Genomic DNA, 25,658 nt, shown 5'->3' on the forward strand with positions numbered 1-25,658 from the left:
CGCAATTGCCATCAACCCAAACAGCTATATTGACTTGACAAGATGGCATGAGGTCCGCACCTTAGGGAAACTCACAGCTTACTTGTTCTTTTGGTGACAGATGCTTCAAGGTGTGAACAACCTGTGAACCATTAGCTCTACCAGGTAAGGGCATTGTGGAGTTTCCTGAAATATGGAACGTGGTACCACATTGGGGAGGAGTGCTCAGAAGAGTCATAGGTGGCTGTCAAAGAGCCGTACGTGGTTCCTATGCCACTGATTATCACCGTTAATATAGATGAGTTGTTCAGAAAGGGGACCCCAGTGTGTGCAGCAACTTTACAGCAGCCTGACGCAGCAATCTAATGAAAACATTTACAAACCCCATGTGCCATCAGATGCCCACACTTAGGTCCCTTCCGCACATGCATAATAATGTACTTTCAATCCACTTTCACAATTGTTTGCAAGTAGATTTGGCTATTCCGCACAGCTGCAAAGTGTGTTGAAAGTGCATTATTATGCATGTGCGGAAAGTGTCTTAGTCTGTTGCAATGCCACATCTTTGCTTGTTGTCATGGCATTACAGAACTTCAGAAGACAGCAAAGCGAATACTTCTTTCCTAAAGGAAGCTACTACAGTTACATAGAGCAAGGCGTTTCTACAGTGATTCCGCACTGATTAAAAATCATTGGTTTGTTAGCGAGAAGGTTGGACCAGGGTGCAACATTGAGAAAATTGAAAAGTGCCCTTAGGAGTGGGCACAGCGTAATGCCAGTATAAAAAGACAAAGAGATCGGCCAGGTGTTAAGAAGTTAAAGACAAAGAAGATGGAAAGACTGGGGTTAGAAGTACGGGCAAAGACATATCGAAGAAGACGAAGAAGAAGAAGAAGAAGAAGAAGAAAGAAGAAGAAGAAGAAGAAGAAAAGGAGGAAGAGGAGGAGGAGTTTGGATTTATATCCCCCCTTTCTCTCCTGCAGGAGACTCAAAGGGGCTTACAATCTCCTTGCCCTTCCCCCCTCACAACAAACACCCTGTGAGGTAGGTGGGGGCTGAGGAGAGTCTCCGCAAAAGCTGTGTGATTCTAGCTCCACAGGTCACCCAGCTGGGCCGTGGTGGGAGTGCACAGGCTAATCTGGAATTCCCCAGATAAGCCCCTCTCACAGCTTCCAGGGCGTGCAAGCTGGGAATCCAAAACCAAGTTCCTCTCCCTAGGGAGCCTTAGATACATAACGAGCTCTTAACCTCCCAGTCAGCAATCGGGCTGCATTATTTATTTATTTATTTATTTATTTATTTATTTATTAGATTTTTATACCGCCCTATCCCCGAGGGGCTCCGGGGCACCACTGAAGCATTGTTAAAGGGCAACAACTCCCATTACTATGCATGAGATAGCTGTGTCACAGAGTTTTGAAGGGTCTTGGGTAAGACCTGACATGGCTACCATACAGCAAGTTATATGATGCAGTCATAACACTGGACAGCAATCAACCAACAGTCTAACAGGCAATCCTGACACAAACAGCACACCAAGGTTACTGTATCAAAACAATGGCTCAGCTCAGTTGGCATGTAAATGAGCTGGCGGGGTGTGTGTGTTTGGGGCTTGATGCTCCTCTTGTCCTTCCTCCAATACATTTCCATCAAATCTAGTGCACTATGGTTGCACTTTCCATGAATACCAAGATTTTGCAGGTAAGAGCAAATCAAACTGTGGCAGTTTGGAGATAACAGGGTTGTTGTTTTTCCTGAAAGTGGAAGTAATTTATTGTGATCCCTAGTAAGGACTATGCAAGCCTCAAGATGATTCATGTGCAAACCAACCAGGGTGTGCCATTCTATCTGGGCTGAGCCAAGCTCTTACAGATGGATCTCCGCGGCAATATACAACGCCAGATGTGTTTTTTACTCTACCTGGTGTGCATGTGGTTCCCTGCATCACCCTAAAGCTCAAGACCACTATAAATATAAAAAGTGGCTTAAGATTTTATTACAAGGCACAACAGGGGAACTGGCAAAGTCAAAAGTCACAGAAATCTCTGCCTCTCTTTAAAGTACAAAGGCAGATGGCTGGGTTTTAATAGCCATCCAAAGGCCTTCGCTAAAAACGGAGGGTCACGTGCAGTTGAATATTGCTTCTCACTCCATTTCCTCTTTGTGTCAGAAACAGATTTGCAATTGCTACGCGCCAAGAACAACTATTTAAATCATTTGAGGTGCCACAAAAGCTAAAGCCAATTCGCAGTTGGGATGAGAAATATGAGTTGACGTGAAGGAAAACCACTCTAAGCCGTAAGTTATTGAGGCAACCTTGTCATATGACAGGCCTTTAGCTGCTCTGAATGAGCAGATGAGCTTCTCTGTAAGATGACAGCGAGAGGGAGGAAGTTTGTGTTCTCTACCTTATCTTATTGTTATAGGCAACTCCCTCACTATATGGACCAGCAGTTATGATTTTCGAAGCGCGCTTTTAAATAGAATCACAAAATCCCATTTGATGCCAAAATAATTCTCCCCACAGCTTCCGTTAACATGAAAATAGAAATGGTAAACTTGCATATCTACCTTAGATCAACACCTACAGCCTACTCTCACAGAATTTGTTGTATAGTTTTCTGTATCAATACAACCAAGTTCTTAATGAGCTAGCAAATCTGTGTCTAAGCTACACACTAAAGGTAAGGGCTCTCCACTATAAATGCTCCCTAAAATAGAAAACAAAATTGCTCTACAGAGAAAGCCAACACATCAGAGAGCAAAAGTTTTACCCCAGCTTGCTCCTTGATGTGGTAGTTTTCCGTGTGGAGAGAATTTTGTAATGAAAGGTCAAGGATTCTTAAGGTTTCTCGCGCCAAACCATCTGAAAATAAGCATTTCAACTCCGGGGCCTTACAAAAACCTCCCAACATTTGACAAAATAAAGTAGTTGCACTTACGAAGTGGTGGGCTTGCCAGACACTGGTGCAGATATGTGAATTAAAACTAGCACTCAGGGAGCAGAAAGAGGCCACAGATGTGTATGGTCTCCTCCCATGGCCCTCCCATTTCATCATCTTGTCTACGGCTCTAGACATATAACTGCTGCCAATCTAGGTTAAAAGTAATATAACTAAAAGGAAAAGTGGACTGTAAATACCAATTGCAAATTAGGACCCACTGATTAAATAAATTAGAATGATGGGGGTTACGTGCATTAAGGCTGCCCCACACAAAGCAGTCACGCTGCATTAAGTTTCAAAGAGCTGCCTTACAACAGGACTTGTCACATTTCATTGGTTTATGAGCACAATAACGGCCACTTTTGGTTTTCCTTTTATTTCTTTGGCTGAGTAACTGCTTTATTGACTTACACTGTGGCTGTTCTATTGTTTAATCTGTATTACTTTCATTAGACTTGGGATTTAAAGAGTTTTACTCACATGCCTTTTTGGAGATTTTATGTGGGAAAATGGGATATACCATAAACACCAGGTTGTATCCCCTGGAGCACAGGGGTGCTCAATAATTCAGGGTTCTCCAGATAAAGCCGAGGACCATAATTCCCTATCAGGCCCCTGTGCCAATATAGCCAATGCTCATATTGGGAGGGACTGATGGGAATTGTAGTTCATGAACATCTAGAGGGCCGTGAATTTGACACCCCTGCCCTGGAGGAATTTCATGTGGGCAAGGGATGTCATTTTCATGACTCCACTCCCCGCCCCAAACACACACACTCCTGATGCTGTTATTGGAGGTCCTCTGTGCCCCCACACACTCAGAGAAGCAGTTGAAATGGCACTTGGAGTTCAACAGGTGGGGAGGTTGTGATGGGCACAAACCCGATTAATTGCTAAGTTGTATTTTCCATGGCCCTTCCACAAATGGCATGCTACAAGAGACACAACTCTTCAACTTGCTCATGATGTCTGCATACGTGGACCTTAATAAACTGATGCTAGTTTCTGTCCAAACAGCTGAGATTCTTAACTCCATTCAATTCCAGCTAAAAAAATTTGTCGCTGTAAAAGGGGTTAACCTCAGATAATGAAGATTCGTGAATTCAGCCCACCATCAATAATGGGCTACCTGAAGCCACTGTCTTCATACTAGTATGTGAAAGAAAAGGGGAACAAAGCCCACGGAAATCTTTTAAACTAAGGTGACCACCAGGGTTAAAAAGAAAACTCTCATTACTTCAAGAGCTGCAGCTGGGAGCCTCAGGAGAGGGGCTACTGACATGGATCATCAGTTACAATTAAATGCTCCAATTTTGAAAAAGATTTCCTCGTACAGCTTGGGACGCCGATGGGCATGTGGGGTGCGGTAATCTTTGTAATAAGAATTGATCACAAGTCGGGTGAGAGTTGTGAGATCCCAATGGTTACAACAACACTTTGCCAAAGCAATTTTTGCTGCACCTTGAAACATTTTTAAAGCCATACACAACGTGGAGGGTGTTTACCCTGTGAAATTTTGTCCCCAAAATAATCTGGTAATCTTTTTTTTTGCTGCACTTGAAACAGGCAATAAGCAGGCTAATCAGGAGATGGTAAAGGGTCCATACATTTCTAAGGAGAACAGCTTTACACTTTTCCCAAATCGTAATAGCATCTTAAATATTAGAGCTGCATTGAAAATTCCCAGTAGCATCTGCACAGACAATGTGTGCTAAGACTACCCAAGTACCTCGTCCTTTCTGTCTCACTTTGGGATTTAAGACATTATAAAGATTGACAAGCCTATGGCTTACCATGATGAAGAATTTAATTGGGTTTTGTTCCTCTCTAAACTGCAAGTAAACTGCTCTGCTGTATAATGGCCAGATATCTGTGTTTTTAAAATCTCAATACAGTACTCAGGGATCGTCTGCAGATGCCAGCAGAAATGAAAGGAGGAGGAGAAAAGCTGAAGCCAAAATTTGGTCAGAAGAAGAAGAAGAAGAAGAAGAAGAAGAAGAAGAAGAAGAAGAAGAAGAAGAAGAAGAAGAAGAAGAAGAAGAAGAAGAAGAAGAAGAAGAAGAAGAAGAAGAAGAAGAAGAAGAAGAAGAAGAAGAAGAAGAAGAAGAAGAAGAAGAAGAAGAAGAAGAAGAAGAAGAAGAAGAAGAAGAAAAGGAGGAAGAGGAGGAGGAGTTTGGATTTATATCCCCCCTGGATGTAAGAAAAACTAAGGAGCAGGAATGAACTTTCCTAAGGCCAGAAATGTTGAGGGGCAGGAAGAACTACAAAGACCTGGGACCATCAATGCTTTTATTGACAAACTGTAGAAAATAACACACTGTATGGTAATTACAGAGTCTGTTGCAGCACCAAAGAAAGAATGTTAGTCTGGTGTTGCAGCACAAACAAAAGAGAAGTTTTGTGGGACCTTAAAGACCAAGTTTTAATTCTAACATTAAGCTTGCTCACTCTCTGTCACACACACACATGCACAAACACACACACACGAAACTTGGGGGGATCCAAAAGGCCATGAAATACAGGAAACACAGTTAGGACTGTGCTTTTATAGTAACTCTATAAAATTCGGCTATAACCTGAAAAAGCACAGAGGTTTTCAAAGCACCATAGATATCTTCTCCTATATACTCTGTGGTATGTTTTATCTCACCATTGGGCCACAGTATCAAAGAGGGTCTGTACTACCAATCCACATGTTACCAAAACTGATTTCAATGTACTGAAAAGAGATTTCTGTGAAGAAAAAAAATCGATCTCCACTTACATTTGTAGGTTTCTCTAACAAGAATAGTTGAAGTAGTAACTACATGCATCAAAAACAGACGTCTAACAGTTTTCACCATGACCTTTAAGGCCAGTCTGAGGAAATTCTCAACTCAGTTTGTCATGCAGGTTGTTCAAGGCTTCATCCATAATGGGGACACAGAGACTAATTGTGTCCATCAACAAGTGACTTGTTACAAGTGTTTGTATATATTAAATGAGACGGACAACACTGCTTGGCAGTCTCTCTTTCCCCTCTGGGTAGGTTCAGTTTATTTTATCATTCTACAGAGCAATTTAACACGCTGCCTACTTCCAGATGATTTTAAAGCCATGACCTTGCAAACTAAAGCAGACAAGAGAAGTGATGGCCACGAGACATCCTTTAACCCAGGAACTGGCTCCATCAGCATAATACCAGACCTCCATTTGTCTTTGATTTAGCCCATCATAAAGAAAACCAGCACAGAGCTGTAAGGCTATTCCAAAGCAAATCAACTCAAAGGCAACTCAGAAGAAGAAGGAAGGAAAGTACAACAGCAAACATTTTTAAATTGTCAATTTCAAATGATCAAAAGGCAAGGCAGAAAGGAGGAAACATTTCACCTCACATCCTTGCAAGGGAAATGGGGTGCCTGCTTATTTACATCATGTGCCTGCAAAGAAGTGTGTAGAAACATGACCACCCGTTACATATCGTGGTCTCTGAAAGGCTTGAGAAAATGTCTTGCCTCCAGAAATCTATTAATGGAACTAATCTATGCAGTGGTGGGATCCAAAAATTTTAGTAACAGGTTCCCATGGTGGAGGGATTCAAACTGTGGCATAGCACCAATGGGGCTGGGCTGGGAACAATGGGGGCGTGGCCAGGCATTCCAGGGGTGGGGCATTCCTGGGCGGGGCTGTGGCAAGGATGCAGCCGCTGCGCCGGTCCTTGGGCGGGAAACGAATGCACGCAGGCGCAGGCTGCCACGCATGCCGGTGCACCTCCTGCTAGACTGCTTCAAGTTCTGTGCGCTACTGCTGAGAGGAGGGGCGTAACTAAGGCAAAAATCATGTGGCAAAATCACCAATTAGTAACCCCCTCTCGGCACACACAAATAATTAGTAACCTACTCTTGGGAACCTGTGAGAACCTGCTGGATCCCACCTCTGAATCTATGGCTGTATAAAGAAGAGATTATCAGATAGCAGTGCCGTCTGAAAGCAGCAGATACTTTTAAAAGTCGCGGCTACATTTCATTACAGCAACTTTAAAAGTTGCACCATTCCAAGGTAAAGGAGATTCGACATACTTTTGAATTATAAGTGATGTCTGACCAAAACAAAAAGTAAGGGGGAAGCAATTACTGAGGTCAGCTGTGATTAATGGCTTTTCAGCTAACAACAAATGTTCTATACCGACTCTCGGCCCTGAAGATTTTGAGCCAAACCTGGCACACAGAATAGAACTCGAAGTTGAAATTTAAAATATTGGTGTTTTGTTTTGTTTTTTGCTTGTGAAAGCCGACATCAGAAATTATGCCTGGTTCAGCATGGACATATGCAAAACAATGAATTATTATGGGTGGTGTGCAGAGCTTTTTTTTTTCCAAGGCCCCCAGAGTTCTGAAGAATTCCTTTCCCCAAATTCGCTTGCTACTCATTAATCTCACAGTAAAATCTCAATAAAGATAATGCAAAACAAACAAAACAACATATGGTGATTGATGTAGTGTAATTACAATGCAGGAGCTGGGCTTTAATCCTGCTGGTAGGTTTAATAAGACAAAAAAATAAAGAGAGACATCCGTTTGTTTTCCCCCAGATGCATTTTAAAGAGAAAACTACCATCGAGTACAAGAAATACTGCTGGTTTATTTAACCAATAATTCAGAATCATCCATCTGCATTATATCTGTTCTCAAAAGCCTATGCAGCCAAGATGAAACTCAATTAGGAGTCTATTTAAACTCTTCGGTCTCGCCCATCACTATGATCCCATTGCAACTTTTGTTGGCTCTCTCAAAAGACACCCAGTATCAATAACAAGATTCCAGTTCTTTTACCTCTTTTTCTCCAAGTGGTTCCGTTTCCTTGGATCTCACTGTGACAGATATCCGGGGGGGGGGGGGGGGGGACAGGCTAACCGCACAGGATTTCCCCTTTTTGCCACAATAATGTAAGCTGGATTCTTTACCTGAATAAAAAATCCACCCAAGTTTGAACAATCACTGAGGTAAAACTGACAGGTACAAGATGGTTTCTTTTAAAACATGGTTTCTTTTAAAACATGAACGAATCCTAAATTTATTTAGAAAAATTATACGACTAGAGATAAAACGTTAATGTCTCTCTTGAAGTAACCCTCTAAAGCTAACTTGTAACACCATCTTCCGAGCTCTCAACTCCCACAATATAGCCCCTGATGGTGGATTCAGAGCACTGCCCTGTCTCTAGGACACATTTTTTACTTCTTCCTGATTACCGCTTCCTGTTAATACTTTCTGTTAATACTTTTTCCAAAAAAAAAAAAAGCTCCAAAAAAAAGCTCATCAATTTTTGGCCCCTTTCAGTATTTTCTCATTTTCATCTTCAACCCACCGTGTATTCTACTATTTGACAATGCAAGCCGAAGTAGAGTTAATCCTTCTCAACTCATTTATTTCAACCCACTCAAAAAAGTGCAACTCTGTTTAAGATTACACTGTAACATTACGAGGGGAGTGAATTTGCCAGGTGCAAAAGGCAGTTCAGGTAAAGAGGGTGTGTAGTAGGGTTCATTCTTAGCTCTCAAATACAGCACTAAAGCTTGAATTTGCCTGCCTATCCTTTGTTGTTTTGAGATAGAAGGATGTCATATTTGCTTGGGTTCCAAGGGCTTCCCATCTACTTGTATCTCTGTATGATGCTGCCTCACAAGCTAACATTGTTGACAAATGAGGCTCTCCATATCACAGTGGTTTCAAAACTAAACCAATCAAAAAAGAAAATGGCACTTACTGAGGAAAATGATAAAAACAAAAACGAAGGAAACCCGGTGAGAACTGGACAGTAATTCAATTCCAGAAGACAGCTACACTAAAAATTGTGTAGCTACACTAAAAATTGTACTGAAAGACAGGATTTGAATTTTATTTTTCTGGCTAGACTGGTTGCTTTGACATGAATATTATGGATCTCTATATACCAAGTAAAAAGATAATAAACTCTCTGACATACATATATACTCTTTTAATTTTATTTTTACGTCTGCTTTGCTACATTCTGCTTCGACTGTATTCTCCCCCAAGTGAAATGCAGACAGCAGATTATCTATCAATTTCCATTAAAAATATTTCTATATAGTGGATCCTTCTTAATGTCCATCTATGTTATTATAGGTACATACATATTTCATTTCCCTGCATTAACTAGCCATGTTAACAGCTTTATAAATCCAGCAATTATGGTGCATCATTCCATTCTCTGCAAGGAACAGTTTCACATTTCATTTGACAACTCCTTAAGGGATACTTTACAAGAAAAAAAGTTTTGTTTTTAACAAAAACCAGGCAAAAGAGCCCATTACAGTTTGATTAGATAACACTTTCTCATTTTCAAGATTGCAAAATTCTTTTCAAAATTGAAGGCATTCTCAGATTTAGATGCAATCTGAAAAATAGTGCAGGGGGAGTGTGTTGAGCATGAAAACTTTTATTATTTTGTTATCAGAAATTAAGACATATTAATCTGTTAAAACAGAGATTAACTAGCTCACTGCAGGGCTTTGTCCATCCTTATACATGTAAACAGCAATGGTATGCAGTAACTTTTCATTCTAAACTTGACCTGACACATTGTTTAGGGTTACAACAAATCACTTCTTCTCTTGCTAGTTCTAAGGTTTGATTATGTTTTTTATATTTTGAGTCCAAAGAATTATCAGTTTCATGGGAACAGTTTCCACTAATTGATGCAGTGGTCAGAGCACCAGATGGGCATTTTCACATATACTGAATAATTCACTTTCAATCTACTTTTGTTTAACTTTATGGATCATTCACAAGTGGATTTTGACATTTCACATAGTAAAAGCCAGCCACAAAGTGCATTAAAAGTGCATTATTTGCCATGTGTAAAAGCACCCTTAGACTGGGATGATCCACCTTCAAAACTTCCTATGTGACCTCGGACTAGTCACTCTCTGGCCAGATAAAATGGCTTGTGTATACTTCCCTACATTTCTTAGAGGAAGACCTAGAGAGACAGACAGAAGGAACATCTAGTAGTAGCAGATCAAATATTTGCTTCACTTAGGCTGTTTCACTTAGGCCAGTAAAACACTCTTTTGGGGGGGGGGGAGTCTTCGCACAGGTGCCGCTGCCAAATCGATGCAGCAGCACTCCCCCAACCTGCATTTTGGAAAATGTTGGTGCTGAGCAAATGGCACTGGGTGGAAGCCAGCATTTTTCCTGCGGCCCTCCCAAACTGCTCTTACCTTCTGCTGCCTTCCATCACTTTGTGGAGGCCAGGGGACACACCTCCTGGCCTCCAACCCCAGAGCCGTCGCTCTGGCCACGGGGGCGTATCCCCTGGCCTCCACAATGCGACTGAAGGTGGCAGAAGTTAAGAGCCGTTTGGGAGCGGCGCAGCCCGTGTGACGGCTGCGCCGCTAGTGCACAGCCAGCAGGACTGCCCATGTGAACAGTCCCAGAAGGTGCATCGGCATAAACTATGCCGATTCATCCCCACTCAGCTGGCTGTGCAGAAACGGACATAAATTCACTGTGCCACATCCGTAGAATTAAATCAGAAAAAGTGGCCAGCTATGTTCTGATAACGTGGAAAAAAGACCATAGTTTAACTAGTTAAATTACTGTTTTGGAGAACTGCTTAACAATATCTTAAATCTAGTGTAGACACACACATATACATATGTATATTCTACAAGGACAATGTAGCCAACCTCTGTATTCATCACTCTGTACACGCAGAGCCCAGCTGGCCAAACTAGTTCTGATCACGTGTCTCCTGCAGAGTATCCTCTGTGCCCTATGGCAAATCATTTTTGAAGCGCAGACAGTTTCAAAAGCAATTTGTAATCTGGCAAGGGGCTCTGATGTTGAAGGAAAAAGAATGAAGCATCCCAATGGGTGTGCACAAGCCTTTGAGCATGCCCGAAGCTGCTACCTGAATCCTAGTCAATGTTCTAATTCATTGTGTGAACACAGTATTATCAACTTTATACTTTGGGTTTATTTTCTAGCTCAAATTCTTCCAAGCAAGCTGGTGCCAGAAGCAAGACTGCAACCACAGTCTCAACTTACCTGTGAATCACCACCTCAGCACTTAGTACTTTTTAGCTAGTGGTTATTGTGGAGACTTTAACACCTGTATGCCAAAACAACAAAGAAATACACACACACACACACCATCCCAAAAGAAAGAGAATCTCTCATACACAGACACACAGACACAACCCATCCCAGTACAAAAAATAACTTTTTCATACTCTGATTTGATAAAGGAACAAAAAAAGTCACACAGAATTAATTAGCAAGAGGGGAGGAAAGGTCCCAATCCTAGACCAAATCCTAAACTCCTAGACCAAATCTACACAAGGATAGATATTGTGCAGTTTTTGCAACCCTGGTATCATTCCTTGCCTGGTTGTTGTCCACACAGGAAAACCCAAAAGCTGAATTAGTAGAACTGTACAGCATCCAACCCTATGCAGCTCCGAGCACTAATTAATGGGCAGCTGACGTTACACCTGTGCTGGTTGAAGATCTAGATCAGGGATCTGCAATGTAGGGTATATTAGTAATTTCCTTGGTGCCCACCAAGTTTTTCACAAAGTGAGTGGGGCAATTATAAGGCCAGGCTTTAAAAAAATGTTTTATGCTGCTCTCATTCAAATGAAAGCATTATCCACTGAAGGATTAGGACTAGTAAGCACTTGGGCTTTCTTTAGGCTCATTCCGCAAATGCAGAATAATGCACTTTCAAACTGCTTTCAGTGCCCTTTGAAGCTGTGCGGAATGGCAAAATCCACTTGCAAACAGTTGTGAAAGTGGTTTGAAAACGCATTATTTTGCGTCTGCGGAAGGGGCCAGAGTGTGCAGTTCCATTTTCCCTTCAGGCTTTCCTTCTTCCCAGGAGGTGTGAGGAAAGAGGTATTCCATTTGGCTCTGCCACCTGTGGGATGGTGCTCACTGCTTCCTCACAAAATTCCAAATGAGATCAGATGCTCCAATACATTGGGGACCCCTGGTCCAGATTATAGGATTCAGGGAAACTGTGTTATGAACAACAAAATAATGAATTTCTCACAGAATCAGGCGCTGTGGTTCTCCCTGGGAAAGCTTCTAGATCTTGGGAACATTTTCACTTCTAAATCTAGCCCATATTTTGCCCTGCAGTGATAAATAACTAAACTGAAAAGACTTCCAGTGTTCTGACCGGTATGGGTCCCAAGATTACAAGCTGCTCTTTTTAAATATGATTGAGCAACAGATGAAGTAGCTCAAATGTACAAAATGAACCTGTTTGAGCATCACTGAAAAACCCAACAAAATGTCAGGCTGTGTTTGAATTCAGAATCATAGGCTAATTTGCAAAGGAACAATTTCTGATGGATGTCCAGAAGTTACTGCCTGATGAACATAGGGGCAAAGAATCCAAACTTCACATACACACTACAGGGGTCAGTGGTATCAGTCACAGGCCAGGAAAGGGATTTGGGCGTCTTAGTTGATAGTTCCATGGGAATGTCAACTCAAGGCATGGCAGCTGTGAAAAAGGCAAACTCTATGCTGGGGATAATTAGGAAAGGAATTGATAATAAAACTGCAAAGATTGTCATGCCCTTATGCAAAGAAGTGGTGCAACCGAACTTGGAGTACTGTGTTCAATTCTGGTCGCCACATCTCAAAAAGGATATCGAAGAGATAGAAAAAGTGCAGAAAAGGGCAATGAGGATGATTGAAGGATTGGAGCACCTTCCCTATGAGGAGAGGCTGCAGCGTTTGGGACTCTTTAGTTTGGAGAGGATACATCTGAGGGGAGATATGATTGAAGTCTATAAAATTATGCATGGGGTAGAAAATGTTAACAGAGATACATTTTTCTCTCTTTCTCACAATACTAAAACCAGGGGGGATACATTGAAAATACTGGGGGGAAGAATTAGGACTAATAAAAGGAAACATTTCTTCATGCAACACGTGATTGGTGTTTGGAATATGCTGCCACAGGAGATGGTGATGGCCACTAACCTGGATAGTTTTAAAAGGGGCTTGGACAGATTTATGGAGGAGAAGTCGATCTATGGCTACCAATCTTGATCCTCTTTGATCTGAGATTGCAAATGCCTGAGCAGACCAGGTGCTCGGGAGCAGCAGCAGCAGAAGGCCATTGCTTTCACATCCCGCATGTGAGCTCCCAAAGGTATCTGGTGGGCCACTGCGAGCAGCAGAGTGCTGGACTAGATGGACTCTGGGCTGATCCAGCAGGCTCGTTCTTATGTTAGGTTCTTAACTGGAAGCAGCTATCATAAGCCAGGGCTGTTGACATCTTGATCCTTCAAGCACTATCTAACTTGAATAACTGTCTATAAGGGATTTAAAACCTGCATCTGAAGGGCAAGAGCACTGATGACACATATTGGTACAGAGGAGGAAAGTTTCTCTGCAGGAGGTCTGCTGTAACATTAAGGTGGCAAAACTGGTCAATGGAAACTGAAAATAAACACTTTTTAAGTTTCAGAAAGTGAATAATGACATTAGTTGCTTCTGAATTGGTTGCCAGATGTTTGTAAACGCACCTGCCTATCAGATTCTATCATTCCCTGCAGCTGCTATCATTCAAATGATTAACGTTGATGGCCTATTTAAAAAAAAACAAGTGCCGAAGAGATACGTTATCAATATCTGTTGTGCTTGCCTACATTGCTTCTCCACATTTTCCTGATTTAATGCTCTCTTGTGGCTGGCCTTCCCATCACTACATTAGATCAATCGGATTCCTTTTCATCTTGGTCACCCAGCTTATTTCCAGTGATGTGATGCTTCAGTGCACTTCAAATATTTTCAGGAAAATCAAGAGTAAGTACATGCTCAGCAGCTAATGATGCAAAGAGACGGGAGCGTACACTTAAGACAGATGTTCCTTAATCGCCAACAAATAGTAACTGGAAACTCTCAAATGTAGCTGTTTCATGCTAAGTACCATCCCTCACAGCACTGCCTACGCTTACATTTCTGCACTAAATTACGTCTAATATACCAGACTTGCGAGATTTGAGAAGACTTCATTTCTTTGTTCATTCTAACGTTAATGAAAAGGCTTCTAAGGCCAGCAGTCTTCAGATTAGATCTTTATTATCCTAACTGGTTTGTTGTATGTCAAGGATTATATCTTTATCCACTGCCTTAGTGCTCTGCCCTTTCTTAAAATAGTGCAAGGTGGCATCTGTTATCCCAAGAATCTTAAAGAGGTTGAAAAATTGTGTCCTGTATAAATCAGATGTTCCGTATTTGAGTGAGGATTTGACCCCGAGCTTCTCAAAACCAAATTCAATAGTGTAGTCACACCTCAGCACAAATTATTAATTGAGCTTGCATATTCAAATTTACAATGTACAGAATAGGATAAAACCCCACGTAACTCCTATTCCCTTACAAATGCCTACTTCCTTCACCCCATTAAAAGACCTACAAAGGTAGTGGCTTTACAGAGACTCAGCATCTCTTACCGACACACTGTGTTTGGGGGTAAAGTCCCACAATTTATAGCCAACTTATGGTGATCCCGTAGGGTTTTTAAGGCAAGAGACTAGCAGAGGTGGTTTGCCATTGCCTTCTTCTGCACAGCAACCCTAGTATTCCTTGGTGGTCTCCCATCCTGTTATTAATGGGGGACAACCCTGCTTATCTTCTGAGATCTGATTAGATCAGGCTAGCCCAGGCCATCCTAAACACCACACATACAGTATTTCTACAGGGGTTGGTCGCAACAAATAATGCTACCCTGTTTCCCCGAAAATAAGACATCCCCTGAAAATAAGACGTAGTAGAGGTTTTGCTGAAGTGCTAAATATAAAGCATCCCCCAAAAGTAAGACGCAGCAAAGTTTTTGTTTGGAAGCATGCCCGTCAAACAGAACATCAGAGCATGCAGCTATGGAGCGGAAAAATAAGACATCCCCTGAAAATAAGACATAGCACATCTTTGGGAGCAAAAATTAATATAAGACACTGTCTTATTTTCGGGGAAACGGGGTATTAAGCAACTAGCTATGCATTACACCATACAGACATACACATGTGCCCCAGCTGAACTCTGCCCGTCCCCCACACTCCCACCATCCCCCGAACACACACCTAGCTGCCCTCCCCCCTTGGGACAAGGCCAAGGAGGGCACACTCCTTCTCTGGGGTTGTCCCTGCCCCCAGTGTCTTGCCAGCCTTGACTCAGCATGCTAGGATAGAAGGAAACTTAGCAGTCTTTTAAAGACACTGTTCCTTTAAAACACACAACTAAATTTCCTCCCATCTGAGGCTGGCCCAGCAAGACACTGGGGGTGGGGTCAAGACCAGGGAGGGTTCACTCCTTCTCTGGCCTTGTCCCCACCCCCGGTGTTTTGCCAATCTTGGTGCCACTCAGATTCACCTTGCTTCCTCGGTCCAAGTAATGCCGAGCGGCACGACATTGGGAGTGGAGACAAGACCAGGGAAGAAATGTGCCCTCCCTGGCCTTATCCCTGCTCCCAGTGTATTGCCATGCTGGCCTTGGCATGCTTGACTTTAATGAAAATATGACTTTAAAAGTCCCCCCTCCCCCAAGCTCCTACTTCCACCATTAACTAAGAAGGAATAAACAAAGGAGGAACCCGGGATTGATTTCTTTGGAGATGAAGCAAGTTCAACCTCTTTTTATTAAGAAAAAAAGGAAGTTCACATTAGAACTAGGTCAGAAGAAGCAAAAGAAGGGACTACACAAAACTGGGGAAAAGTGCCTTTCAAGTCCTCGGTTTAAGAATAAAGGTATATAGGAAAACAAGCCTCATGCTTATTTCTTTAGCCACTTGCCATGATCATGTGGAGATATTGAATTCTGAGGGAGAAATTGAAGGGAAAAATGCCACACATTGTGAATCACTGTCTTGGAATTTAATATGATGGAATGCTTTGCTGACTTTTCCCTGGTGTTTGCAAAGCCCACCGTTCTCTATGGGAAGACGGGGCAAATGTTGTATGCTTCAGTAAAATAGTAGAACTAAGAGATAACAGACATTCTAGAAGACCAAGATTGATACAAGCAGTTGAAATTGAACAGCGATTTTAAAAAACAAAGAAAAAGCCCAATGCCACACACCAAGGCATCATGTGTCCGCCCATAACCCAGCAGCACTAACATTGAGGCCCGAATGATAATAATAATTTGGGTGCTGTGTGGTTTCCGGGCTGTATGGCCGTGTTTTAGCAGCATTCTCTCCTGACGGCTGCTAGAACACAGCCATACAGCCCGGAAACCACACAGCACCCAAGTGATTCCGGCCGTGAAAGCCTTCAATGATAATAATAATGCTAAACATCATTAAAAAGAAGCAAGTAAATTGTATAAAAATCTGATCCAGCTGTTGTTTGCTTACATCCCGTGATCCTAAGCAGTAAATATCCTTCTTTGGAGCAGGACAACTTTGAAAAATGAGGGAAAATCATAGCCAACTCCCATTTCTTACAGTCTATCACCAGCAAGTTTTGTTGTCATAGATTATATTTTCATCACAAGACTTCCACATTTATATTGGCAGCCACATGGCCCAGTGACATCTTATTTGACCCATGAGTCTCCAGAAGATGTGGTGCTAGTTGGCAATCTTATATGACAGACAGTTGTGAAGAATCACACTCAGGAAGTCCACATCTATCCATCAATGTCCACCTGGTCCCTATTAAATACAGGACCACCAAATAAACATTGTACAAAGCCAATCCTGTGTTGGGTGACTTGAAATGAATGTCAGTAACGGAAGAATGCATTCACAATCCCAGAGGATAAGGAAATGAATAGCAAGACACCATATTAATGACAAAATGCATGCATCTGTGCATGTATTTTTATCTGTAATTTTTGGAATTGCTGCTTTAATGTATTTTAATGAATTTTAATGTTTTATCGCTATATTGTATTTATGAGACCTTATATTGTATCTGTTTTATGTCTCATTGTACACCGCCCAGAGCCCTTCGGGGGTTGGGCGGTTTATCAAGCCTAATGAATGAATGAATGAATGAATGAATGAATGAATGAATGAATGAATGAATGAATGAATGAATGAATGAATGAATGAATGAATGAATGAATAAATAAATAAAATATTCGACTTCTGCACTATAGGAAACTTGTTTTTGTTAAACCCCACACTCACCAGCAAAAAGAAAAATATGAGTTGAACTATGAATTACTATAGAAGACCAGATTTTTCAGCAAACATTTACAAAGAAAATTAACACTGAGAGACATAGCATAATTGCGGTGACAAGTTCTTCCTATGACCAATGTTCATTTACTGGAACGTGTGTATAGGTCTCAATGTTGCAAATTTGGTTTTTCAGGGTTCCCAGTCACATAGAGAAATGCATATATGTGCACAGAACCTATGCACGTAAGTTCTGTGTAAGTATGTTGGTGCGGGCTTTGCATATCCTGATCTCACTCCCTCCCCTCACACCCATGCACATTCATTTTCTTGAAAGTGCCATCTGAAAAGGATTTGAGACTCATATAGGGATTATGTTGCTCAAGGATGTTTTCAGATGCCTGCCTGTCAGCCTCCCACACTATTTGTCCAGCTTCAAAGAATATGGCTGGGAAGATAACAAGCATTTCAATGTGCATTTCACGTCCCAGCACCTCCGCATCAGGTAGTAAGTGATATGAAAAACTCTGCACGAGACCCCAAAGACCCTTTCTACCAGCCTGAGTACATATTACTTGAAAGACCCACGTCTGACAGCATAAGACTGCTTCATGTGTTTGTAGATGAGTATTGCTGAAAACAAGCATATTCATATATCCATTTGTCTAGGAGAACTTTATTGGAGCCTGGGAATGCTTTGTTTTGTTTTCATGTAGCTGTTTAAGCCAATAAGTCTGGACTCCGGATTGAAAATATAAACATAAAACAAGAAAATGGTTATTTTTCCCAACTATGGCCTTCACAATGAAGCAATAAGGCTAAATAGCTTTTTTTTCTGTTGTGGAAGAAAATAATACCTTTCTTTCATTACTTCTGGGGCCCCCAGGAGCATTTTGCTTGAGAAAACCTGCTGTTGTAGACCATCTTGTGGGGTTTTTCTGTGAAGGCTCCTCTGAAACAAAATTGTTCTCACTGACGGACGTCGAGAGACCAACTAACGCAGGGTCGCTGCTGCGCCGGACATGAAGAGGCATATCTGGAGAGAAAAAGCAAATGAAATTAAGATGAAGGTATTTTTCCCTATAAGTGGAAATACGAATTTTAAAACGGCATGACGTTAGAGAACTGGAAAGATCCCCCTGATTTATCTGTTCCAATCCGCTGGCACGAGGAAGGGTAATTTATACCTAAAGCACCCCTGAGTGCAGCTTGTAGCATTTCTTTCCAGGAAGAAAAGGGAATTTTGCAATCGCTCTAGACTTCACATTTCAAAAAAGGTGTTTTGCTTCAAAACAGCAATAACTGGCCCTTCCACCTCGATAACGATTACTCAGTATGCATGACTGGCATCTGAAAACATGGCACATGACACTTGTGAATAAAACAACAACCGTTAAGTATCTACAGGGAAAAAAATATTACAAGCAAGATTTTTTTAAAAAAAATGGTATCCATTCATTAGTTATTGGAATCCATAAACAAATTTAACATTCACAGAATCATGGAGTCGGAAGAGACCACAAGGACCATCAAATCCAACCCCCTGCCATGTAGGAATACACAGTCAAAACACTTCTGACAGATGTCCATGCAACTTCTGTTTAAAAACCTCCAAAAGAGACTCCACCACACTTCATCAAGCACAGTGTACTCATATCTATCCATCCTCATTAAAATATGAGGCTTGTGTATATTTATGGACTTTGCATATCTGTAACTTAATGTCTGTTTATAAAATTAAAAAGGATTATTGGAATATCTGAAACATTTTGCATAATCCCCCTTGACTCTTAAAAAGCACAGAAGTGAAGGAATTATGCAAAACAAACTTCTGGAGAAGCCTTCGACAACATATTAAACTTCTGGAGAACTGGATGTTCACGCTGCATGGTGAAAGGGTGGTGTCCGTGCCGCTACCCCAAAGCAGTAGTCTAGCAGTATCCTGTCTGAATGTGTGATCCAGACCTTCAATGTAAGGAATGTTGCTGAGACTTTCTGTCAGGAGATAAGGAATAATATCAGGTCTATGTCAACATTGCATATTATCACCCAGGTAAAAAACCTTCAGCTTTTCAGTGAAAGCTCTTGATAATGCACAAGGTGCTGACATGCATACCACAGATCTTAGCAACTAGATGAAGTCACTATCTTGGTCTACACAGCAGCAGTAATGAAACACAATCTTTTCTCAAGCTCCTCAATTTAGTAATTTTCCACAGCAGCATTGAGCTGTCTCAGTCAGGTCCTCAGTGCTTGTTGTGGCTGGCGCAGAACCAATAGAGGACCAATGATCTCAAATGTGAGGGGTTTATACAATCTAAGGACACTGCAATGTTGAATATTTGTTTAGCAGCATGATTTCCTGCCTTTAAAACCTCTTTGGCACCAAGCAGCACCCAAGAGAACACCGAGCACGGCACATTCTCAAGCATACTACTGGGAAACAGGAAAAATAAGTAAAAATGAAAAATGCATTTGATTTTCATCAGACCTTCTCTTTTCCCTGCTTAAATGCCATAGGTTTTTATTACATTCCAAGATGTTCAGAGAAAGAAAACACATTAGAAAAGATACATTTTCCACTAATGAGGCAGAATATAATATAGAAATGGAGTAAAAATAATTAGACACATATATCATGAAATTGCTATTATTTCTTATATCATAGCGCACAGTTTATCTGCTTCAGAAAGTATTGCGAGAAACCTGATTGTAAACCTGAATTGCCAGAGCCAAGTACAGACCTTTCCAGAGGGTAGTCATGTTGGTCTGCAGTGGAATAGTTAAGACTCGAGTCCAATAGCACCTTAGAGACCAAAAAGATATTCAGGGGCTGAGCTTTCGCGAGTCAAAGTCCCTTAATACAGACCTGGTGTTTTCATTCTTGAAATGCTGGTTTCCCAAGTCAACAGACTTGGAAGCCAGTACTTCAATGGCACCTGAAGGACAGAAGGTATGTTTTACATACTGCTGTTAAGCAGCCCGTTTTCTAATCTTCTGATAAAAAGTCTGATTTTAAGCTCCATTTCTTTAGAATGATTTCACATCTAAAGCACTGAGAGATCTTGATGAACTCAAATGGGCAAACTGATATCTGAGATCTTAAAGAACTACCAAGTATGTCACCTACAGCCAGCAACTTGCTCATGTGTGATTTGTCCTGTTAGCTCTAGAGCTGGAAGTAAAAAGAGATGAAGTTCATGTTCAGACACAGAGGACTCCCACATACACACGGAGCTGCCTTGTACTGATTCAGATCCTTGGCAGGGCTGTATTATCTATAAGGCTCACTAAGCTGAAGCCAAGGGGCTCCGCAGGGACTAGGGGCTCATCCATCCTTGTTCACTGGGGCGCTGTTACCAGAACCCTAGGACTTCAGCCTTTCTAATAGGTGTTGACTGAGCAAGCATGCAAGGAGGTTGACAAAAAGTTGCAAGGCACACTCATAGGCTCATTCCGCACATGCAAAATAATGCACTTTCAAACTGCTTTCAGTGCTCTTTGAAGCTGTGCGGAATAGCAAAATCCACTTGCAAACAGTTGTGAAAGTGGTTTGAAAACACATTATTTTGCGTGTGCGGAAGGGGCCATAGTCAACTGAGGTTTGTTTTGAGTCAGAGGGGAGGGGGAGACGGGGAGAAAGTGGGCCAATAGGGCTCTAGCGTCATGGTTGTGACATCATGCCACCTCTTCCCTTATTACACCTCCATAATACAGCCTAGTAGTGATCTTGATCACAGGTGGTTCAGTAAAACTGTGAGTAAAATGCTTCAGGAGATCCTCCTAGAGGGCTATGTACTGAGGTCTAGAGTCAGGGTCAGGCTGTCAGCTGTAGTGGGGTGAAAGACTGAAGTGCCAGAGGGGGCACAAAGTACCTGAAGGCCTAGGTGCCCAGTCATGGGTCAATATGTCCTGGGATCAAGGTCAGTATCATCTACCTCAGACTGGCAACAGCTGTCCAAGATTTCAGGTGGAGTCTGACAGAAAGTCTGAGAGAAAGAATTAACTACAATTGTCCTATCTTCCTTCAACAACCCTCTGTAACATTGTCATCCAACAGCTCAACTACCTGAGTTTCTATTTAAATTAACATTTGTTGGTTTTTGAAGCTGATCACTGAGAAGTTCCCTCTTTTGATATCAAATGTAACAAAGCTGCATTTCCTGAGCTACTTCCCACATATATACACGATCAACAGTTTCATGCAGCTACTTCTGTTATCGAGCACAGTCATCTCATCAGATTTTAAGATTTCTTTGCTATAGCCTGAATGTAAATTTATCCAATAAAAGTAAGTTTTAATGAGAACAGTCAGTGTGAGAGTTATTACAGTCACCCATTATTAGAATCAATTTTCCTTTTGCTGTCTCCTAGATCTCTTTCTCCACATAAATATTTTAGGTCATGGGGTGGTACTGTGTCCTTATCAGAATATAATTTTCTGGCTTTGGATTCAGTATTATACTTCTGCAGTGCTGTTGGCCAGGGCAGATGGGAACCTCCACTGCAAATTACATTCCCCGTGTATCAGGCACTTTCTGCTCACGCAAAATCAATGTTTTAATTAGCAGCATTAGGAAACTGACAGTCCCATAGAGGGGGGGATGAATGGTTCATTTGGCAAATGTGCCAGTGGGGTGGGCAACCTGGGAGACAGGTGGACACCACAGACCTCAGCGGTGCCTGACCTGGAAGGGAACTGGAGTTAGGAGCTGTGTTGGCATCTGACTGGATGCCAATGCAGGGGGGCGTGGTATTGCTAGGGAAGAGGCTGACGATGGTTGGCTCCCACCAGGCCTTCGCACTGTAAGCTGGTATCCTTGACTTATGCCAACCTTCCATTCAGCCCCATGGAGGACTTTAGGTCATCTGGGAGGTTGGTTGTTTTTCCCACTTCCCTACACCATTCAAAAGTCTTTTGGAGATGGAAGGGGGCACAGTAGTGGCACTGTGCCCCAGCACCTCAGGCTGTGGATGGGGCTGCCCTTCACTCCCCATGTTCATTATTCAGTGATCTCTGTCACTTCTTACAGTCACTGAAGACTTCATGGTTGGTAACTGGGCAATTAACCACAATGTCAGAATCACATGAAACAGCAAACTCAGTTTTATTCTTTGGCTTACAAACCAGGTTTCCAAACCAGGACAAACATGTGGTTTGGGATTCTGGTCTCTTGAAGGCTCATTCACATAATCAGTGAACCACGGCTTCTTGCTGATGTTCCAACTGAACCAGGGTCTCCAAAGTTGTTGTTATAGCAACAGGCTTTGTAATTCATACAAAACAGAATTAAATGTCTACAAAGGTACCCACATTCAAACCCAACAGTGTCTTCTGAGCGAGAGGGAAAACACTTCATAAACATTTGCTAATTCCTTCCCTACCAGGGACTAAAATTGAAGTTTTTAATCTTTCTTTTAAAAAAAGAATTAATTGCCTAAAAAGGAAACCCCACATTTTAATATGCATCTAAAGAAATAAAAAATAATGAAAGCAATAATGTTCTCTGATTACCTTGTAATTCCCCAAATCTCATTTTGAATTCCTCCACACAGAAGTCAGTATAATGAGACACTTAAATACTACTTCCCGACTATGTTTCACGAACCCCTCCCTTCCAGCAAAAGATTTAAACGCACAGCTAATGAGAAGATATGGCATGAAACCTCTGCCAACCGCCAGCGTGAAGTCTTTCCGTGGGATGAATCTATATTCAAATGTGAGTGATTAATGCTAATATCCATACTTAACCAAGAAAAGTCAATCACAATGCCTAATTGCTTAAACATATCTAAAGTATATTCTGCAGTTTCAATGATACACGGGCATTAATATGCCACTTGGCTATGCCCAATACACCAACCCCAAATAAGTATACCTATATACAAATACCCACAAAAATCCACCACAACAATTTTGACAGATTCTCCCTTTAATTCGTCCCCGAAACAGCCTTTGTGTCTTCAAATCCCACTCCCATCTGCAATTCCTCAGATGGGACTCAACAATAAATGTAGGGTGTAGTGAACAAATTCCCTAATAAAAGATGGCTAGGTATAATGTTCTAGTTTATTTAATTTAGGGATTTTGGAATTACGGCCTTTGCAAATTATCACAGAAGAGCTTCAATAATTAAAATGCCTGATGAAGGCATGTACGGGCCCAGCGCAGAGTCACAGATTCCTAGATGAAGGCGAATGGTATTTGATGTCTAAGGTTGCTTTGAAGAGTAGATAAACAGCCCTGAACTCTAATCGCCGAGCTTGAAATTCTCTGTGGCACCAATGCACTATAAATATTGATTTATTTCTATAGCTCAGGTGCATCTTAAATAAGCATCAGAAATGGGAAATCTAATAAATTGCAGCAGGATTTTTTTTTCTATGTCAAAGAAGTAGGGTGGGGAGGAAAATTAAATAAAAACATACAGGAGCTCCAAGTCCTTTGAAAAGATCCTTGGTATTATCTCAACAGCAGTTAGATAAATGAAACACAGAAGGAAATTGTGTGCGCACACACTGAAAAGCAGGCTTCTGATTAAGAAAGCTATTGTGTGTGGTTTTTAAGAAACCCACAAAGGATAATAGGTTTGCCAAGATATCAGAGCAGAGGTGATAACTGGAAATAATTGTTTAGTGAGTCATTCATTGAATAATAATTGTGCAAGTATGTATACACACATGAGCATGAATATTCAATTATTTTCAAAAATATTTGGGGCATGGAAGTAAACAGCTGTTGCCTTTCATTAATGTTGACCTCTGAACTATTCTTAGTTATGGAATCCCTCCCAAAGTGTGTTACATTCTAGCATGTTCTGGAGAAATTGTAACTTCGCACATGGGTCAGCGTTATTGTGGCTGGTTTTGCATTTGGACTGACAATGTTATTTGTAACCAATGTCCTGGAAATGCCGGAATGCAGTCAATGAAGAGACAGATTATTTTCCTGGAGGCAAAAAAACCTGGGAAAGAGCTGTGTTTATAGGCGTGGGGTTCCCGAGAAGCCTTGGCAATGTCAAACGAAATGGCTTCCACTGAATCTTTATCTAGTAAAAGGTAAAGGTAGTTCTTGTACAAACACTAGCCCATTACTTACCCATGGGGTGATGTGTTTCTTTAAATCTCTTTTTTATTTTACAGATATAAAAGGGACAGAAAAGTAGAAGGAAAATCAACCCAACACTTCTTTCTGATTTGCTTGTCATGGCGGTTGAGGTGAGCTTCTAGTTGTGCCACATCCGAGTGAGCACTAGTATAACTTTTATGATTATCCGCCAAGACCATAAGAACATAAGTCCAGAGTCCATCTAGTCCAGCACTCTGCTACTTGCAGTGGCCCACCAGATGCCTTTAGGACAGTGGTGGCGAACCTAGGGCACTCCAGATGTTCATGGACTACAATTCCTATCAGCCCCTGCCAGCATGGCCAGTTGTAGTCCATGAACATCTGGAGTGCCATAGGTTTGCCACCAAAGCTTTAGGAGCTCACATGTAGGATGTGAAAGCAATGACCTGCTGCTGCAGCTGCTGCTCCTGAGCACCTGGTCTGCTAAGGCATTTGCAGCCTCTCCTCATAAGGAAGGTGATCCAGTCCCTCAACCAGTCTATAGATGTTCTGTCTTCAGAAGCTAAGTGGGTAGCTAACAAGTAGAGACACTTTTTAGGTACAGACTGCAGGGCTGCATCCAAACATCCTTATACATAATTGCCTAAGGGATGGAATGTCCAATTACGAACCACCCCCACCCCCCAGTCAATGGGTATGACATTCCATCCCATCCCCACCCACCTTCCGCCAACTCAGGAGCCTCCCCTGCCTCAAACAATATGAGCTGCTCTCCTGGAGGGATTGGGGGAAGGAGGGTCAGCCCTTCCCTCCCCCCCTTCTTGAACCCATTTTATTTTATTTAAAATAGGTTTTAGGGCTAGTCATTGAATATTGTGCTACCACAACATGACAACAGTCATTCTCCTGATGGTTTGTCTTGCCGTCAAAGAAAAAGCCAATTGCAAATGACTGCAATGGTGCAGTGAAAGCACAACATCCCATGCTACAGATCTGCTAGGTGTCTCTGCTGAAGACCTTTCTTTCTCTCAGGCTGCAGGTACCTTGCAACTCTCTAAAATTTTGACTGCCAGTATTTAAAATTATTCTTTTGTATTCTCTTATTAATTTTTCTTTGTTGGATTTGTATTTCTAATTTGATTGAAAGTTACCTTGGAATCCTGAAATAATAGAAAAACAGGATGGAAGCCAGCATGGCGTAGTGGTTAAGAGTAGGTGGATTCTAATCTGGAGAACCGGGTTTGAATTCCCCAGTCATTAACCTGAGTGGCAGAAGCTTATCTGGTGAACCAAATGTGTTCCCCCACTCCTACATTCCTGCTGGGTGACCTTGGGCTAGTCACAGTTCTTTGGAACTCTCTCAGCCCTACCTACCTCACAAGATGTCTTTTCTGGGGACAGGAAGGGAAAGGAGCTTGTAAGCCACCCTGAATCTCCTTTTAGGAGAGAAAGGATATTGAAGAGATAGAAAAAGTGCAGAGAAGGGCAACGAGGATGATTGAGGGACTGGAGCACCT

The 25,658-nt window shown here is 41.8% G+C and overlaps 1 protein-coding gene across 4 annotated transcripts in view; it reads right to left on the minus strand.

The window, feature by feature from the left end:
- Nucleotides 1-25,658, minus strand: part of PARD3 (par-3 family cell polarity regulator) — a 605,108-nt gene that overhangs the window by 330,799 nt on the left and 248,651 nt on the right. For 3 of the 4 annotated variants that reach the window (XM_048510786.1, XM_048510784.1, XM_048510785.1), the window contains exon 4: nucleotides 17,930-18,108. In XM_048510786.1, coding sequence (XP_048366743.1) covers nucleotides 17,930-18,108 — 179 coding nt within the window. Of the gene's footprint in view, nucleotides 1-2,921; nucleotides 2,941-17,929; nucleotides 18,109-25,658 lie in introns of those variants that run through there. The other variant, XM_048510787.1, reaches the window with a different exon arrangement.

This window comes from Sphaerodactylus townsendi, linkage group LG11 (assembly GCF_021028975.2).
Source record: "Sphaerodactylus townsendi isolate TG3544 linkage group LG11, MPM_Stown_v2.3, whole genome shotgun sequence".
NCBI classification, from domain to species: domain Eukaryota; kingdom Metazoa; phylum Chordata; class Lepidosauria; order Squamata; family Sphaerodactylidae; genus Sphaerodactylus; species Sphaerodactylus townsendi.